General features: G+C 42.6%; 1 protein-coding gene across 1 annotated transcript in view; it reads right to left on the bottom strand.

The window, feature by feature from the left end:
- Window positions 1–298: 298 nt before the first annotated feature.
- RBFOX1 (RNA binding fox-1 homolog 1) overlaps window positions 299–17,854 on the bottom strand; it is a 2,526,943-nt gene continuing 2,509,387 nt past the window's right edge. The window contains 2 exon segments of the mRNA XM_021673515.2: window positions 299–3,060; window positions 4,581–4,656. Of these exon segments, the coding sequence (XP_021529190.1) occupies window positions 2,938–3,060; window positions 4,581–4,656 (199 nt within the window). The 3' untranslated portion in view covers window positions 299–2,937.

The following is a 17,854-nucleotide window of genomic DNA, read 5'->3' as shown; positions in this document are numbered from 1 at the left end:
CTTGTTTTGTTTAAAACGGAAGACTGACATGTCCATGCTGAGAGATAGCTAAACTTCCTTGGGTGTTTCTTAAACAGAGTGAGTTCCAGCGACTTCTTTAGAAAAATGAGTGAGGAAGGGAAATATGTTGAACCAGAAATTCAGGGTACTTGCGGGAGGCATCTGGTCTACTGGTGGCTGTGGCAGCCTGCTGCTTACCACCCCACATCCCCGGCAGACCCAAGTACACTCAAAGCTGTGGATGACGAATCTATCCACTGAGAAAACCTATGGAAGCCAAAGAACTCAGAACACCAACTTGTACCTTTTCAGACTAAGCTTTTATTTTTTTGATATTACAAACCAGTTTTCTTTATTCACAAACCACTGTAAGTGATATAAACACTAATTTCTAAAGACAGATATACACATTTTCTGGGTTTGCAGATTGCATGATGTGTGTGTTAAGAAGTCACTATATGCCACACATAATATTAATTTTCCATAATTCATAATAGCAATAGTTATTTAGATAAATGAAAACATTCCAAATAAATACTGTTTAAAAAAAATCCAAAATGTTTGTTTACATCTGACATACATTTTAAAATGACTTATTGGCATCTTGGAGGAGTGCCTGGACAAAAGATTCTGCAACTTCGGTTGGCACCCACTTACTCTAAATGATTTTATTAAAACTACATACAGTCATGGGGGAACAGTACAGCTCATTGATGAAAATCAAAACCGCAAATGAATTTTACTTTAACCAACACAGTAAGAATTCTATGTTTGATTCGAAACACAATACAAATTCTGGATTTTGAAATCTGAGGCATTCGGAGAAATCATCTTATTCTCCATAGCCCCCTGCTCCTACTCTTTCTTCCCTCTGGAGGATGCCATAGTATTTTAGAACACGTTTCGTTTAAGAATGTCAACCAGGCACCCACTGCCATAACTGTTTGCCAGGTGGGGGAATGAGAATGTCTCAGTGATGCTATAAAACACCTCCTTGCCCCTCCCCTCACCCACCCAAATAAGTCTGGTGAAAAGAACACTTGATATGCTTCTGGCTGATAAGCAGTTCCCCCCTCCCCCTTTTCTCTGTTCAAGATCACTATCTGTCTTAGATATCAAAGCTACAGAAACTTCGTTTTCAAATCTTGTGAAACTTTATTGATGGTTTAATATCCAACTGATCTTACGGCATGCACATAGGATGGCAAGAGAAAGCTGGATCACACTTTTTTTTTTTTTTTTAAGTTTTGTTTGGTTTTGTTTTAAAGCAGAGTTGTTACAGCAGATTGGCAGGTTCACAGCGGTGAGTTGATAACTTATTGAAGTGCATGCCACAGGGCCTGCACTGTACACATGAGGACTTAACCTATGGCAGCAAAACTACTCAGGGACAGCCTGCTGCTGTTGTTTTTATTTAAATACAAAAACAGGAAGACCCGTGACAGATACCCCAACTTAGGTTAACTTGTAAACAGGACAACGTGGAAAGTTCAAACAGAAGTTACAGACAAACTGCAATTTTTCGGCTGTGTCACTCTGGCCCTGCATCCTAGAAAGGTGGGGAGACTTTGTTTTTCTGGGATGAAGAGGGTGGATCTACGTTTTTTTGTTGTTGTTGTCTTTGGACAAGTGTCCTGGGCCTTGGAGACAGAACTAAAGAGATCATTTTTGAGATAATCCTTGGGCATGGGAAAGAGGCGGAAGGGCAGGATCTCACGGACTGAAAAATTGCAGATTGCTCACACAACGCAGTCACATTTCAAAAAGTACCAAGCTGATGAAAATACCATGATTATCTCTACTCAATGATTGCAATACTTGTAAAATGCTTCTATAAATCTGAATATGATTATCATGTAATTCCATAAAAATTATACGTCTGTCTCTAACAGTTGTTCTACTAGGCTAAAACTAAAGCTTCATAGACTGTTTCTAGAACTTAACAACTCCACTGCACAGATGTAAATTTTATACATTTTTTTTTAACTGTTACAAAGAATTTAAGTTTTTATTACTTTCTCTTTTTGGAAAAAAAGAAAAAAATAGAAACAGTGCTTTTTATCACCTTTTTATTAATGTTATTTTTTCCCTCCCATAATATAAAAGTCAGCAATGATATCAATAATTTATTATACTGGAAGAAATATAAAAAGAATGCTTGTTGATGGCCTAACTAGCGGGTTTCTTTTTTTTTTTTTCTTTTTTTTTCTTTTTTTTTTTTTTTTTTTTGCCTAAATAGCGACTGGTTAAGAAGCTGAATACTGCTGGGTGGAATGGTTAAAGGGTGGGTTTGCACAGCTTCATTCAACTCGGATGCACAAGTGCTACTAGAAGCACCCCCTTAACAACATAACCTTTGGCTTGAACTGGCAATGAGTAACTTAGAACCATTGATAAATGATTGTTGGTGCAGTGGGTCGTTTAGATTCATCAGTTACATTTATTATTATTATTATTTTTGTCTTTTAGCCAAACCCGAGTTCCAATCCCCTAACTCCCTCCCAGCCTCCCCTTTCACAAAATAAGAGAATGCAGATGCAGAAAAGAATGACTACTGTAGTCACTTACACTCTTCCCAGACAGCTGATAACCCCAGTAGCTTAATATTCAGCATATATAATTCATTTACATAATATAGCACTCTGGATATGGCCCTAAACCAGTTTTTATTCATATCTAGCATCTGTCTAGATCAACCACAAAAACTCCTACAGCCAGCAACCAAACTACGGAACCTTCAGAAATTAAAGACCCACAATATTAAAATACACAGAACAAAATATCTGAGGTATAAGATAAAAAATGTAATTTTTTTCCTTTTTACTTTTATTTTTTTTTAGAGTTGCTAAAATGATGCACTACTGCATGTATTGCAATACTCAGGCCTCGGAAAGCTTCCTTTCTCCCCACATTGGAAGGTTTTTATGGTTTTGTCATTTAGTATGGAGCAAAACGGTTGTATCCCCCTCGGTATATACTAGCCTGCAATGAAGAAAGAACGAGACCCACATCATCAGCATGGCTCCTAGTCTTGGCATCAGTCAAAGGTGCAAAAGCATTCTGAAACAAAGCAATTTGAGGGGTGTGTTTTTTACATTTTCCTTTTGCAACATGTGGATCATCAAAAAGACTAATGTGAAAAATAGACACTCAAAACCAACCAAAAAGGAGGCACCCCCTACCCATCCCAAGTCATTCTTGGAGAACTAAAGATAGGGTCATTCCTGACCTTCCTCAATAGCTCCTCGTAAAGAAATTCCCTGTAAAACCAAATTCGTTCAGCCAGTCCTCTTTGCTAAAAGGACTCTGTCATAAGCTAGACAACTGAAGGATTTTCACTGTCTCACTTCGTTTTTATATTTCTTGGACTGAGTAGGCTTTCCCCGAGGGAACAGAATTATCTACACTTGAGGTTGAATTTAGACAATTTATTGAATGAAAGTAATTCAACTCTCCTTTCCAACACATTCCTCAAGTGGACTAGGTGTTGAAGCAGAGTTGTTGAATGCAGGATTGGGATGAAAATCTCAATCTACTTCTTGACTTGGCTCTGCAAGCTGTATGGAATCTGATCGTGAGAAGGGAGTTGTACAGATGAATTGCTTGATGTAATTAAGTTTGTGCAAAACAATGTTTCGAAATCAAGGCTGAATTTCTATGACCGAGCTTCAGTGAACTGTCTGGCCATGGCTTTAATGGCTACAAGGTGGCACTTAACGATTTCCTTTTTCTAAAAGTATTGGCAATTCAAATGAATGCCTATGGGGATTCATTTTTAGGATAAGGACTGATGTTCTTGATCCAAGCAGAAAACTGCATGCCAAAGCTTTGTAATGATTGCATGTGCTCTCATGTGATGGGCACGCCTTACTGTACTCAAGAGTTTTAGTGCATAGAAGTTTGAACAAGTACAGGCAAATTCACCCCACCCTTACCTCCCATGTTTTACCCTCCCCCCACCCCCTCCCCAAACAAAAACCCAGACCTGCCCCGAAACAAAAGACAACCCCCAAACCCAGCTGATTCCTTCTACTTTCTTATGTACTAGGTACACAAAGTGTGCCCCTCTGTCTATTTTCTTTCCTGGGCGACTATGACTTTAAACATGAATTGTAATAGGGGAGGAGAGGCAGTCAGATTCTCAGCTGCCTGACAGCAGAGGCCTGGAAGTGTGCAGCTTAGCTCCTCTGAAGTCTGTGCTGGGGCTGGAACCTTGGGGCTATGTGAATGAGCAGCAAGGGAGGGAAAAAAAAAGAAAAAAAAAGTTCTGCATTGACACTGCATTCTGTTAGTGATGGATTTAATTATCAAAATGACTAATTATTCCATTAAGGTAAGTGCTCTGCTAGGTGAGACTTGCAAAATTAGAAATATAATAACTTACATGCACTACATTGCCAAGAAATTAAGACATTTATCAAGTTTACCGGGAGGATTAATGTGGCATTTTAGCTGCTGTTAGCACAAGAGACAAATTCAATTAAGGGGAAGTGAGAGGAAGTCAACCCATACTGAGGTCCCAGCTGGGGGAAGGGAAGGGAGGCAGGAAGAAGTGAGGACAAGGAGAAACTGCTACTCACCATGGCACCAACGCCGTAGGTGGCGGCTGGAGCAAGTGCGTGGTGGTAGGGGTCGGCAGCATAAACTCGTCCGTAACTGAAAGGAAAATAGAGGTGAAGATTGATCCATAGTATGCAATTACAAAACAATAACAATCATAAAATCCAAAATACCAAGACAGTATGGAGGGGCCCTACTCATCTTGGAATAAGAAACATACTCTACTCTGCCATGTAACGTAACAAAAGTTCATCTGTGCACAGTGCGTTTTTTTGTGCATTTAACATGGCTGATAATGCTATGCTTAACAGATACATACAGATATGCACATATACACACACATACATATATATATATATATATATATATTCCCTGCCTCCCCCCGTAATACCGTTTCTACACTGCTCAAGTAGCTGCCTTAGAGATTGAGGTAGGCAAGAAAGAAAAGACCAGAAAAAGTGTTAAGCCCGGCACCCACAGAGGGTATGAAAATCCTCCAGAACAGTGCCTTTTTCTCTTGATTTAGTTGGCATCATTCAAGTGAAATAGGGTAAATCAGAAAGGGTGAAGTTAACCTGTATGTGAAGTTAGTGTCTTAGAGTGGAAATGAACAAGCATATTTGAATGGAAGCACCCTTGAAGGGTCTGTGGGACCCCCATTCCCACTCAATCAGACTGATTTGGTTTTGATCCTATCATTCCAGAACTTGTGTCTCATTCATCGATGACCAGGTTCTGGGATTCTGGGAAGGGAGAGGCATTTGACATAACCAATCTTTTTTTTTTTTTTGAGATAGAGTCTAGCTCTCTTGCCTAGGCTGGAGTACAGTGGCATGATCTCGGCTTGCTGCAACCTCTATATCCCAGATAGAAGCAATTCTCCCATCTGAGCTTCCCGAGTAGCTGGGATTACAGGCACAAGCCTCCACGCGCAGCTAATTTTTTTATATTTTAGTACAGACAGGGTTTCACGATGTTGCCCAGGCTGGTCTCAAACTCCTGAGCTTAGGCAATCCACCCTCCTCAGCCTCCCAGAGGGCCAGAATTACAGACATGAGCCACCACGCTCAGCCGAAACAACAAATCTTAATGACATTTACTCATCTTTGCGTTTTTCAGTCTCTACCTTCCCACTCCCTCCTGGAGTGGCTTCTGGAATAGGCTTTAGAATAAAAATGGGAACAGGATAGAAAACAAACATACTGAATGCGTAATATCTGGAAATGAACATCCTCTTTTTAAAAAGGGACTCGGATGTGAAGTGACTTGCTCAAGGTCCCATAACTAGACAGAGCTGATCCTTGAGTGTGTGTTTTTGTTTTTTTTTAAACGAAGTCTTGCTATGTTGCCCAGGCTGGTCTTGAAACTCCAGGGTTCAAATAATCCATCCGCCTCCGCCTCCCAAAGTGTTAAGACTACAGGCGTGAGCCACTGCACGCAGACTGATCCTTGAATCTCTTAGGGCAACTTGCACGCTTGTGCACAGCATCCTGTGCCGTACTTGTTTGCCCTGACAGATCCTTTCCTGGAGATACTTTGGTCCTATTTTACCGTGCGAAGAAGCCAAGGTCCTTCCCTGAAAGCTGATCCTGAAATAGAGATTCCTATGTAAGTGACTTAACGAATGGGGTGCCTTCAAGAGGAAGAGAAGGGAAAGTAGGTCAGAGCAAAGGCGGGGAAAAAAAGGCAGGATCTGAGCTGAAGAAAAGCTTCTACCTGATGCTGAGTTTCCTGCTAGAGTGGGTTCCACCTGGAGGCAAGTGGGTTGGCTCTATAATGCCCACATAAGTTAAACATTAGATGTGGGCTTTCCTGAGGGGTGAGTGATACACCACTGAGTTAAAGTGGCTTCCTCCGACATGAGGCCAATTTGCTGGAGAAAGGAGCAGCTGTATTGTTAGCAACCAACACTCACAGCAGCTCGGTGAATGCATCAGCCACTCAATGCGGTCTATGTGGTATTTTGATTCTCTGATGTTTTGAAGGAACAAGGCTGGAAGAAATAGTTTGTCTGCATTATCAACCTTAAGCTCATCTCTCGTCCTTTACAGTCCAATTTGTATGTGCTCTTCCCCTCTCCTTTCCTGTTTTCCCCCATTTTCCTTACAATCTTTCTCATAGTTGGTAGATAAGCATGTATTGGGTTTCTGTCATTTGACCCTTCACACTGTGGAGTCTGGGAAAGTGAGGAAAGTTGCATGGAGGACCTTCTCACTCAGACTCCAAAGTATACCTCACGTAGAAAAAACAATTGATTATACCAGGGTTGCACTGGGCACGTTCCAACTCCCAAGCCCATCTGCCTGTGTCAAAGGGCGCTGAGTGCAAACAGTCTAGATGAGGCTTTTCAGCTTGAATACTGATCCCCAAACAATGACTTGAAGAGATGTCTCTCTTCTGGGGCGAATCTGTCAGTGAAACTAAGTCGGCTCCCTCTTGCCTTTCGTTCTTTGGAGACACCCTTCAGTCCTTCTGCTGATCAAAAAATAGTTTAGAATCAAAGATTATCCTTCTCTCTGGGAGGAAAAACAGGTATAGGTCCAACGGTAAAAGATGTGTTAAGAATGATAGTTTTTGAAGAAGTAATATATTCATGGAGGTCACTCCTGAGACCTGGGCCTTTACCCACTTAACTTAGAAGTACATAGTAACGGGGGTCGAAGGAAACGATATATAACTTTGGCACTGGTCTTTACTTCATGAGGCAAAGTCTGATTGGTCCAGAGAAAAAGGTGTTAATAGGGTTGTTTTCAAGGTACTTTAATTTGGCAAAACTGTTTCATAAACAGGATATAAACTGCAAAGGCAAACTAAAATACTTCGCTTTGTTAAGTGATGTTATGGCATGGTGTTCCTTCAAAACAAATGTGACAAGATGCAGACGGTTCATTTAAAAGTTGGAGAAATGGTGGCAATAATTTCCTCTTTTGGGGAGACACTATCTTGGCAGTTTGAATGTATTTAATACAAGTGTAGCTCCCACCTTTTCCTACTGCATACTTTAATGGTAGATTCTTTAACACTGGGCATAGTTTCAACCTTGTGGAAAACCCAAGGTAACGATTTGGCAGTATTCTCTTCCAAGGCAGAAGAAAAATACAGCAGCACTGAACTATTCCTCAAAAATGAGCAGGCTTCTTTTCTCCTCAGGGTGACCTCTACCTTCAGAATCCAGTGGTTTTATTATGATTAATAAATTTCATTTCCACAGAGGAAAATACACCATGTCAGCTCAAACTGAAAGCAAGGAGGCTTCTTTTCAAATGCTAATTTCTAAACACGCCCTCATGTGACACTACAGTTTAGACACAAGGTTATTAGGGAAGATGTGGACTTGAGTGCTATGTCTGCAGCAGATATGCCAAGCACGTCAGCAATCTGATGTCCTCAGAGCTGGCTAAGCACAGCCCGGGGAGAGAGTGAGCAGCAATACCCAGGACCTCTGCAGGGATGATGGGAAGATGGCTTACGGTCGCCACATTAGGACACGACCTGTAATGTGATCACCACACCATGCATCCCTGGCCAAAGTGGGCAGTAGTACAGTCAGATCATGATGATCTCCATGTCTCCACATTCCATCCATCAGCAATTTCAGAAGAAACCTTAAATGTGTCCACTTCACTCCATGCACAGGAAGACTACGTTAATAGAAGCGACTAGTAGTTAATCAAAACCAACTCAAGAGCAGCCTCAATTCTTGTCTCCTTTGTTCAACTCTTGCTCTTTCAAACCAGCAGCCATTTACAAGTATCAAGTCTCTCAAGTCTGTCCATCCATCTATCCACTTAAATATAAATCTATATACATCTAATCCTGGCACTCCCTGCTTCAAACCCTCCAGTGGTTTTCCACTGATCCTAGAATAAAATGCAAACTTGCAGAAGCTGCCTCTGCCTCTCTTTCGATCTTCATCTTCCTTTCCTTCGTTACTATGCTCCAGGTACACAGGCTTTCTTAATCATTCCTGCACATGTTCATATCCATTCTCTGCTTAGTCTTGGCACTTGTTTGCCCTCCACCTCAATTTCTTTCATCTTTTATGTTTCAAATCAAATGTCTCTTCCCTAGAGACGATGAGATGCTTCCTTTTTGAGACAGAGTCTCACTCTGTCGCCCAGGCTGGAGTGCAGTGGCACGATCTCAGCTTGCTCCGCCTCCCGGGTTCAAGTGACTGTTCTGCCTCAGTCTCCCCAGTATCTGGGATTACAGGTGCCCACCACCACGCCTGACTAATTTTTGTCTTTTTAGTAGAGACAGGGTTTCACCATGTTGGCCACGCTGGTCTCAAATTCCTAATTTCAAGTGATCCGCCTGCTTCAGCCTCCTAAAGTGCTGAGATTACAGGCATGAGTCACCGCACCTGGTCTGACTGCCCTTTTTGTTGAGGGCATTTTTCAACTTAATCCCTACCCCTTCATGTCCTATTGCAACTCTAATAATCTAATTTCCCAGTCCACCTGATCATTTACCTTTTACCCTCCTGGAATGAGAGCCCCATGGAGGCTGGAGCAGGTCTGTTTTGTCTATCTTTCCATCCTCAGTGTCTAGCACCCACCCTGCCACAGTGCAGGTAGAGAGGGGCCAGCCAATGGCACTGCAGGAGAGAAGGCAGCAAGACGAAGGAGTAAAGAGAGAAACGGAGCCTGGAAAGACTCATGCCCAGCATTACGATTATCAGCAGAAAGATTCTTTCAGATACGCTCTTTGAAGATTCTAGGTCAGCTGCTCGCAGATACATTCAGAATCCTTCAAGACACTCAGAAGAAAAGTTTCTGGGGACTCTAGAAATAGTGTATAATTTTTACATCGCTTCTGAGAGTTTGCTAAACACTGGCCAAGTTGCCATAAAACTCATCAAAACCTTTAAGGGAAAAACTAAAAGGCACAAAAGAGAACTGCTTTCCTGGTTAATTCCCCATGGCTTGCAACCATCATGAGAACCCATCTTTTTGACCTTCCGCGACAAGTTAAAACTGGGAAACAATCTGAGGACCTGGGGAGAGCCAGGACTTGGGAAAAGAAGACCGAAGTTTGGGTTCTGCTTTATGATGTCCTTGCTTTCACGACTGGGACAGAGCATGCTCTCTCTGAGCCTCCTCTTCCTCATACGTAAAGCAGTACTTTTCTCTCTGAGCCCTACCTAATTCAGGATGAGTTCAAGAAAACCAAGTAAATTTTAAGCCATCTACAGATAAAGGAGATTATGATACAGCTTTTTTATATGGTACTTCACAAACCAATCTCTCCCTCCCTGCCCAGACTTTTGGTCTGCAGAGGCAAGTGAAAGTTCCTATTCTAATATAATCACTTGCAGCTCTAGCAATCAAATTACAGCTGCTTTTGGAGTCAAGATCTATCTAATTTATGAGTTACAGATGTAGTTTAAATGGATACACTTGAACTTAAGGTCATATTGGAGCAAAATAAGTATGCACCCTGTTGAATGGGAATATGAACCCATGTTTGTTTAAGTGCTTTATCAAACCTATTGAGACATGTTAGTAAGAAGTGCTATGTACATCTAAGTCTAGTTGAAACAGCTGTACACTGATGAATGCAATGGGCCCATGTCGGCACTCCACACAAGGGTTTTAACACAGTTTTCTTACAGAGCCACAGTAAGAACACTGTAATTAATTTCACTGTATTTTGCTCCCTGTTTTGATGAAGTGCTTTATGCCCGGAAAACTTTTATTCTTGCATTAGTATCATCTCTCCATGCTTCCCAGCCGAGAGATAGCTGGGGGAATCCCTGTGGAGCAGAAAGATGAGTGAAATCTGCTCAGTACTCAGATGAAGTTCACAAGGTAGCAAAGATATCCTAAACAGACCAATTGCAGCAGAAAGTACATGGCCTTGTGCCCTTCTCAACACAGAGAAGGGCTGCAGAGTATCCGTTCAAAATGGGATGCCTCACCAGGGATCAATGAATGGCTCCGGTCTCTGCCATGCAATTAGGGGCTACAGTGTCCCCTCATTATATTATGTCTAAGATACAGTCTGTGAAGTATTTGGGAAAAACCAATCCATGGAAGTCACACATCGACCACACAGCATACGAACAGGGCACCAACCATGGTCCAGTGGTTCTAAAAGCAAGCTCTTTGGAGATCCATGGTCTAGCTAAAGGGATGCTCTTTCACTTGCCTGTATAGGGTCACATAAGATCTGAGCCTCAACAAGGCCCACTGAGTAGTTCTGGTGTCCTCCTCCCTGGGTGGGGTGGTATGGGGCACTGGGTAAGAAAGGGGTCATCAGAAGGTACCTCTTCCTGGGTTCAGGTTGATTCTCATCCCACCTGGATATTCATCCTATTTCATTGCCCTCCTTTTTGGGGTTGGAGGACTTTTCCAAAAGAAAAACAAATGACATGTTGAAGACAATCCTGTGGTTTGCACTGTTGCTGGTATCATTACTGGTAGGGTTGTCGCTTTTCCCCTGTCCAGAGGAACTGCATCTAGAACACACATTCCAGAGCAAGTGTTCTGTGTTTGGACAAAGTGCTCGCTTTCAGCAATTCTCAGGGAGTCACAGCCAGTATGGACCAGGAGAGGGGAGGATACGTGGCTTCTGAGTTCTTCAGCACTGCCCCAGCTATTGATCTACTTCCTTCCCTCATCCAGCTACAAATCAATCCGTTGTCAATGATTCAGGGTTACGGGCATTTGTTTTCCAACTCAACCATCTCGTACCCATCACTAAATGAAAATACAGCAAAACAGAATAAGATCTTACAGTCCTACTGAAAGAGGCTGAAGGTTTTTGACAAATTCCTTGGCAATTCTGCAACGGTAGAACTGGCAGGTACCCTCACCCTGTGGGGATTCTGTGGGGTCAGAATGGAGACAAAAGCTCTCACTTCAAAAGATAAAGAAATGTAGCCCAGAATATGGGACCCCACAGAAGGTCTGCCAAATTCCTACCTTAGGATATCTGGATATATCTCTGAAATGTATGATCAGTCTCTTACCATCATGCCAATAAACATTCACCAGACAACCAAAATCTCCATTTTCAAATCTCAGAATCCTACAACTTTCAGGTTTTCAGGCCTGGCCTACTCCTAGTGTGCATCCATTTAAAAAGATACTGGGGTAGTAATGGCCAAGATTTGGGGTTAACCTTCCAGGAGAGAGTCATTCAAGGAAAGGACAAGTTATCTCAGTCCATATATGGAGAGAAAAGTGCCAACCAGCCCTCCTCTTCCCCACAGAAAAATCTCAGAGGGTTTCTAGAACCTTAAACCACGCATCCTGGTTTGCTGCAATATGGAAAAAACTCTCCTGAAAGTATTAAGATGATAACTACTTGGATGTGATAGAAAATTCAGAAAGTGATGTTTCATCTAGGAAGTGTTCCTGTTCACTTTCACTCTACAAGGGTCGACCGAATTCTGAACTTAAGATCTGTGGGTCAGTTAGTGAACTTGGTGAATGTGTTCATGAGGGAGATACTCCTCTGTGGTTACTGTAACCTTCTCCTCCTAGTTTTAATTGGAGCATATATTGGCCATGGGGGTGACCAAGCCCTCTTATCCTCAAAGCTTCTCACAATACTTTAAGTCAGAGAAACTGACCCAGTCACTAAAAATCTAGAACAGCAGTCCCCAGTCTTCTTTGGCACCAAGGACCAGTTTTGTGGAGGACAGTTTTTCCACAGAGCAGGGAGGTGGGGAATAGTTTCAGGATAAAAGTGTTCCACTTCAGATCATCAGGCATTAGATTCTCACAAGGAGTGTGCAACCTAGATCCTTCACATGCACCGTTCACAATAGGCTTCATGTTCCCATGAGCATCTGAAGCTGCCACTGATTTGACAGGAGGTGGAGCTCAGGCAGTTAGGTATGTGAGTGATGGGGAGCGGCTGCAGATACAGGTGAAGTGTGGCTCGCTCACTGCTTACCTCCTGCTGTGTGTCCAGCTGGGGACCCCTTACCTAGCAAATGAATTAAAATGTAGCAAAATCTCCAAAGATGATACAAGTAGAAGTGGAAGAAATGCTCGAAGATAAACAACATGGAGTCACATCTACTTGGCTCCGACATCTGAGTTTCATTGCTGCTACCTTCTCAGCTTGACTTTAAAGTGCTTATCTTCAGAAATCACAAAGAACATTTTTCAGCCTTGTGTTTTCCCTGCCTCCCCTGAGAAGCTGGAGGGAAAGCATCTGAGCTCTTTAGGACCCTACATGGGAAGCTACAGAACTTGCTTCTGCCCACGGATACCTGTCACACACAGAACTGCGCCTACACAAATCCAACACCATGGCATCTAAAACTCAGACCGTTTACCCCTAGCAAGTCAGATTACATCATTCTTTCTCTCCCCAACCAATGCAGTTCGAAACCTCTTCCTATTCTGAATCCCAATAGATTTGAGGGAAAGCAGAACAGCAGTCACTCGAGTAGAGAAGACACACTGGGCTCCACTACTAGGGATGAAATTCCCTTACCCTAGACTGTTACCTCTAATAAAGGAGGCATAGGCACATTCTCTGTAATGCAGACCTCAAGGCCATCCTCTCAGAAGTTCCATTTCCCCTTTCTGGGTCTACTCCTGGTCTACCAAAGTCACTAAGAATTTGTACTGTGCTTTAAAATCACCATGGCATCCCAGCTACAGTTTACCCCACATGAGGGATAATAAATTGCAACCCTCATGAGATCTTCAATACCCTGCTGTGAAGCAGGGTTGAATGGCAGCCAGGGATTCCTCAGGGTCAGAATTTCTAGTGTCCAACCCCAACTCTGTTACATCTTGCTAAGTTATCTCAAAGTTCTTCTGAGTTGGTTGAGTCATCTATTGATGGAGATGGTGATGGTGCATCTGACTGTACAAGGCTGTAGTGAGGGTGAGAGGAGGGGTTACTGGTTACCAGCTAGTTAGGAACCAAACAAGTATCAGTTATTAAGATTGAGAAGATTATAGCTGTTGCCTCTTGTCTATTTTATGTGGGATCAGTGAGCCTCCCAGTGAAACCCCGGGGGTACATGTATCAGAGCTACCCCTGAATTGGGTTGATGATCCGAAGTCTTAGGTACTGGCATCTCCCATCCTCAAAGCAAGCTGATTAAAGATTGAGACATAAGAAGCAAGGTGAGAAGTAGGGAGGTTCTGGGCCCTGAACCCCAAGGTATGTCCCTCTACAGCACCAACACACATACCCCTCACCAGGAGGCAACATTAAAATACAAGATCAAGACACACTGACAACGTCCAGATTATCTGTCACTGCATTTTAACTTCTGGTGAATATCCCTCACAAATTACTGGTTATTAGGGACACACAAACTCTTTCAATATTCATTTGCAACAAATGAAAAATATGGTTCTAAAATGGGATGGATATAAAAAATATAATGAAAGCCACAAATGTAAGACACATGCCATTTTAAATTTCATAGTAAGCATTTAAAAAAGTAAACAGGTGAACTCATTATTTTCTCCATTATATTCAAACTGTCATCACTACAATGTATAACTCACAATTGATAAATTTTACATAATTTTTGTACTGAGTTTTGGAAATGCAACATGCATTTTTTACTTACAACTCATCCTGGTGTGGACTGGCCAGATTTCAAGGGCTCCACAGCCACATGTAAACACTACTTTAGCAAATCCTATTGTGTGCTCTTTTTACCATTGAAATAAAGAACGTTGGCTGGGCACATTGGGCTTATGCTTGTAGTCATAGCACTTCGGAAGGCCAAAGGGGCAGGATGGTTGAGGCCAGGAGTTTGAGATCAGCTTGGGCAATAGAGCCAGACCTAATTTCTTCAAAACATTAAGATCTTAGCTGAGTGTGGTAGCCCATGCCTGTAGTCCCACCTACTAGGGAGGCTGAAGTGGGAGGACTGCTTGATCCTAGGAGGTTGAGGCTACAATAAGCTAAGATCAGGCTATTGCACTGAACTCCAGCCTGGATGACAGAGTGAGACCCTGTCTCAGAGAAAAGGTTCCTGATTGATCAATTAGTGTATCCCAAGGTGTGAGGTCTCTTCTATTAGAATTATCTGGGGCAACTTGTTAGAATGCAATTTCCAGCCTCCCTCTCCAGACCTATGGATCAGAATCCCAGGGGCGGGAGAAGAAGAGGACACAACGGGCTCTGCATTTGTAACAGGTTCTCCAGTGACTTTCATGCCTTCCTCTAAAAGCTGATAACCACTGTTCCATTTTTTAAAAATTCTGCACCAATACAGCACTTTCCCACTTAAGCTAATTCTGACTACCAAGGTATCTTTAATATTCACAAATTGAATGAACACTTTATTTTTATAGGGTATTGTTACTGCATGTAGCAAGCCTGAGACTGCTTCATATACAGAAGGTTCTCGCTAAGTATTTTTCCTAAGTTCCTTTGCTTATACCCCCTTAGCTCCCTGTACTTCCCCTGTTAGAATACATACCACACTTTATTGGAAACAGACCAATTAGCCACAAATCAATTTACTGCATGACAACTTTGCTGAATAATCAAATCGCTAAAATTTGGGAAAGACAATTAGATGAGACTTGCTGAAGGATCAATTAGAGGAATGGCCAATTTGGAAACTACCTCTAAATATTAAATACTGCCTCAAGTTTTAGTGCAGCTGCCAGGATGTGTAGGTAGAGAAGTGGGAATAGCAGGAAGAGGCTGGTGACACCCCCTTGTACCCCTGAACTTGCTAAATACTGCTTTTAATTGGTAACCGGGATAACAATCTGTCCCACAGGGGACAGTCTGAACAGCTTTTGCAGATGTGTTCATTTGGCCAAGGCTTTTTTGTTTGTTTTTTTTTGCAGACTCCTACCCTAACCCCACATGGCCATGTCCCATACTCATCAGAAACTGAGATGAAAATGTGTCCCCAGATTCGCTCCTCATGGGGGGTCCTGGCATGGTGGAGGTGACATATGTTACTGTTAGTGCGTCCCAGCCTCCACCTACACACCCATACACATGCACCTACCCTGGAAAGTGAGGGGATAGCTGGGAGCTTTCCACTTGGACTCTGTGGCTAAAACAACTTTCAACCTGTCTGGTAATTTTCAGGGACTAGGATATTGTTAATTGATTTTCAGCCACTAACTTTCAGCAAAAAAAAAGATGTCTGATGAATTAACCTAGAACACACTTGGCCTGTTTAACCCTCTGTCTTCCTTAACACACAAGGTGCTTCCTGATCTGACATCTGCTGCCTCTATCCCCACATCTACACCAGTACTCAGCACACAGAGCTAAACATAAGCCTGTTGCCTGAAGGGGACAGGCGACGTTAAATAAACTTGCAGTGGAACAACTGCTAGAGAACCATTCAGTGCCCTGTGGTCCCTTCCAAACATTAACAACTTGGTCATCCAACTCGCAAATACTAGTTTTGTAGGAGCAAGATAGCATAGCTGGGGAAGGTAGGAGAATTCCATCTGACGTCAGAAGGTCGAAGTTCCAAGGACGGACATATAGTGAGTGGAGGCAGTATGACCCAAAAGGGAAGGACTCTGGCATCAAATGGACTCCAGTGTGACTGAGGGCAAGCTACGAAATGTTTCTGGATCTGAGTGTATTTGTTTTTACTCTCCAATACAGGGATAACATCTGCCTCATTGAGCTGCCATGCACATATGTGTATACCTAAATATATACATAAACATATGTATACAGGTGTATGCATTGTATGTATATGCATTACACATAGACATGTCTATGTGTATTTACCGTACTAGCACACAATTTGCTCTGTAAATGACAGTTACTGTTAAATCCTGGAGAATTCAGCAAAGCCCCTACAAGGAACAATTACGTCAGGGATAAAGGGTTTGCTCCTCCATGGAATTAACTGATAGACCCTTAGAACGAGAACAGGGAGTAGGCATTAGACAGAGTGGACCTTGTACCCTTCTAATCTGCCAGTATGTCCTGTTTGTTCTCCCATCAAAACACAGCTTAAGGATGACCACTGCTCACCCGCAACCACCCTCCTAACCCAGGCCATTGTCAGCACTCTCTGAAAGGCTCCAAGCCCCCCACCCCCATCCCCACCATCGCCCTTAGGTGCTGTTTCTTCTGTTCTTTCCATATTGCAGTTTGGTCTCCACAAAGCAGTCTATCTTACCACTAAAGTCAGATTACAACCCTCCCACCAGTGCCTCCCCATCACTCTTAAAATCCCAAACATTTTCTCTGGCCTCCAAACCCTAACTTTCTCTGACCCCTGGCTAACCTCCCTAGATGTTATCTGTAAAACACTCACCTGTACTCACATCCGTGGACCAACCTGGATGTCTGACTCCTGGACACCTCAAGTACGCCTCAACCACAGGGTCTTTGCACCTGCTGCATGTTTCCTGGGTCACACCTTCACTTTCAGATCCCTGCTCAAATGTTACCCCCTCAGAGAGGCCTTCTCTGATCACTGAGTCTACAGTAGCATCGCACCTTGCTTTACATCGCCTCCCCTTCTTTTTGATTCATTATAATTCTTTCATAACTTACTATGCGTGATACATTTACTTACTCATATACGTGGTTTGGGATCTGTTCTCCAATACAATGAAGGTCTTTGGATGAGGGCTTCTCCTGACTTATTTAATGCTATGTCCCCAGGGCTTGGAATGGTTCTTGACACCCAGCAAGGACTCAAGAGATATTAATCGACTGATATGAATTTCTAGTTGCTCATCAAAATAACTTGCTTTTCAGCCTCCATTCTCATACCAGACCCTTTTTCTACAACTACTACAATCACTAGCCCACCTTGGAAAAGTCCTAATGAATCACAGAGGGCGACCTTCGGTCTAAGAAGGGAAAATCATTTCCCCCACTTTTTGCCATCTGTTGCAGAATCCAACTCATCAAAGGTTCTTGATGTTACTGAATGAAAAACTACTCAAGTGTGCAAGCTGGATGCATTAGGAGGTGTTCTTCCCTGTTGTTAAAAGCCTAGTCCCAAGTGATACCCAACAGAGCACACTTTGGGAGCAATGAAAACATAACTAATACCATTGTTGAAATCTCTGGGTAAGAAAATATCCTTGTAATTACAGTCTCTTAGACCACAAATGCTAACGAAAATGCCTATTATATGTGGCTAGAAAAAGCAGACCAGATATGTTGGCACTCTTGACGAAAGACCCAGGTAAAAGGCATCACTTTTCTTTGGGAGACTGAAAGAAAATTCCTGAAATGCTGCTGTTCTACTGCTTAGTGGTTTTTATCTGTCTCCACCCTAAGCTCCAGACAGAACTGCCTATGCTTAGCCCATCCACCATGAGTATCGATGTGACAATAACACCTCTTTATAAGC

Source organism: Aotus nancymaae, unplaced genomic scaffold (genome assembly GCF_030222135.1).
Source record: "Aotus nancymaae isolate 86718 unplaced genomic scaffold, 86718_ANA_hifiasm-v0.15.2.pri h1tg000049l, whole genome shotgun sequence".
NCBI classification, from domain to species: domain Eukaryota; kingdom Metazoa; phylum Chordata; class Mammalia; order Primates; family Aotidae; genus Aotus; species Aotus nancymaae.
Note: the sequence above shows the minus strand (reverse complement) of the source record. Positions and strands in the feature narration are given on the sequence as shown.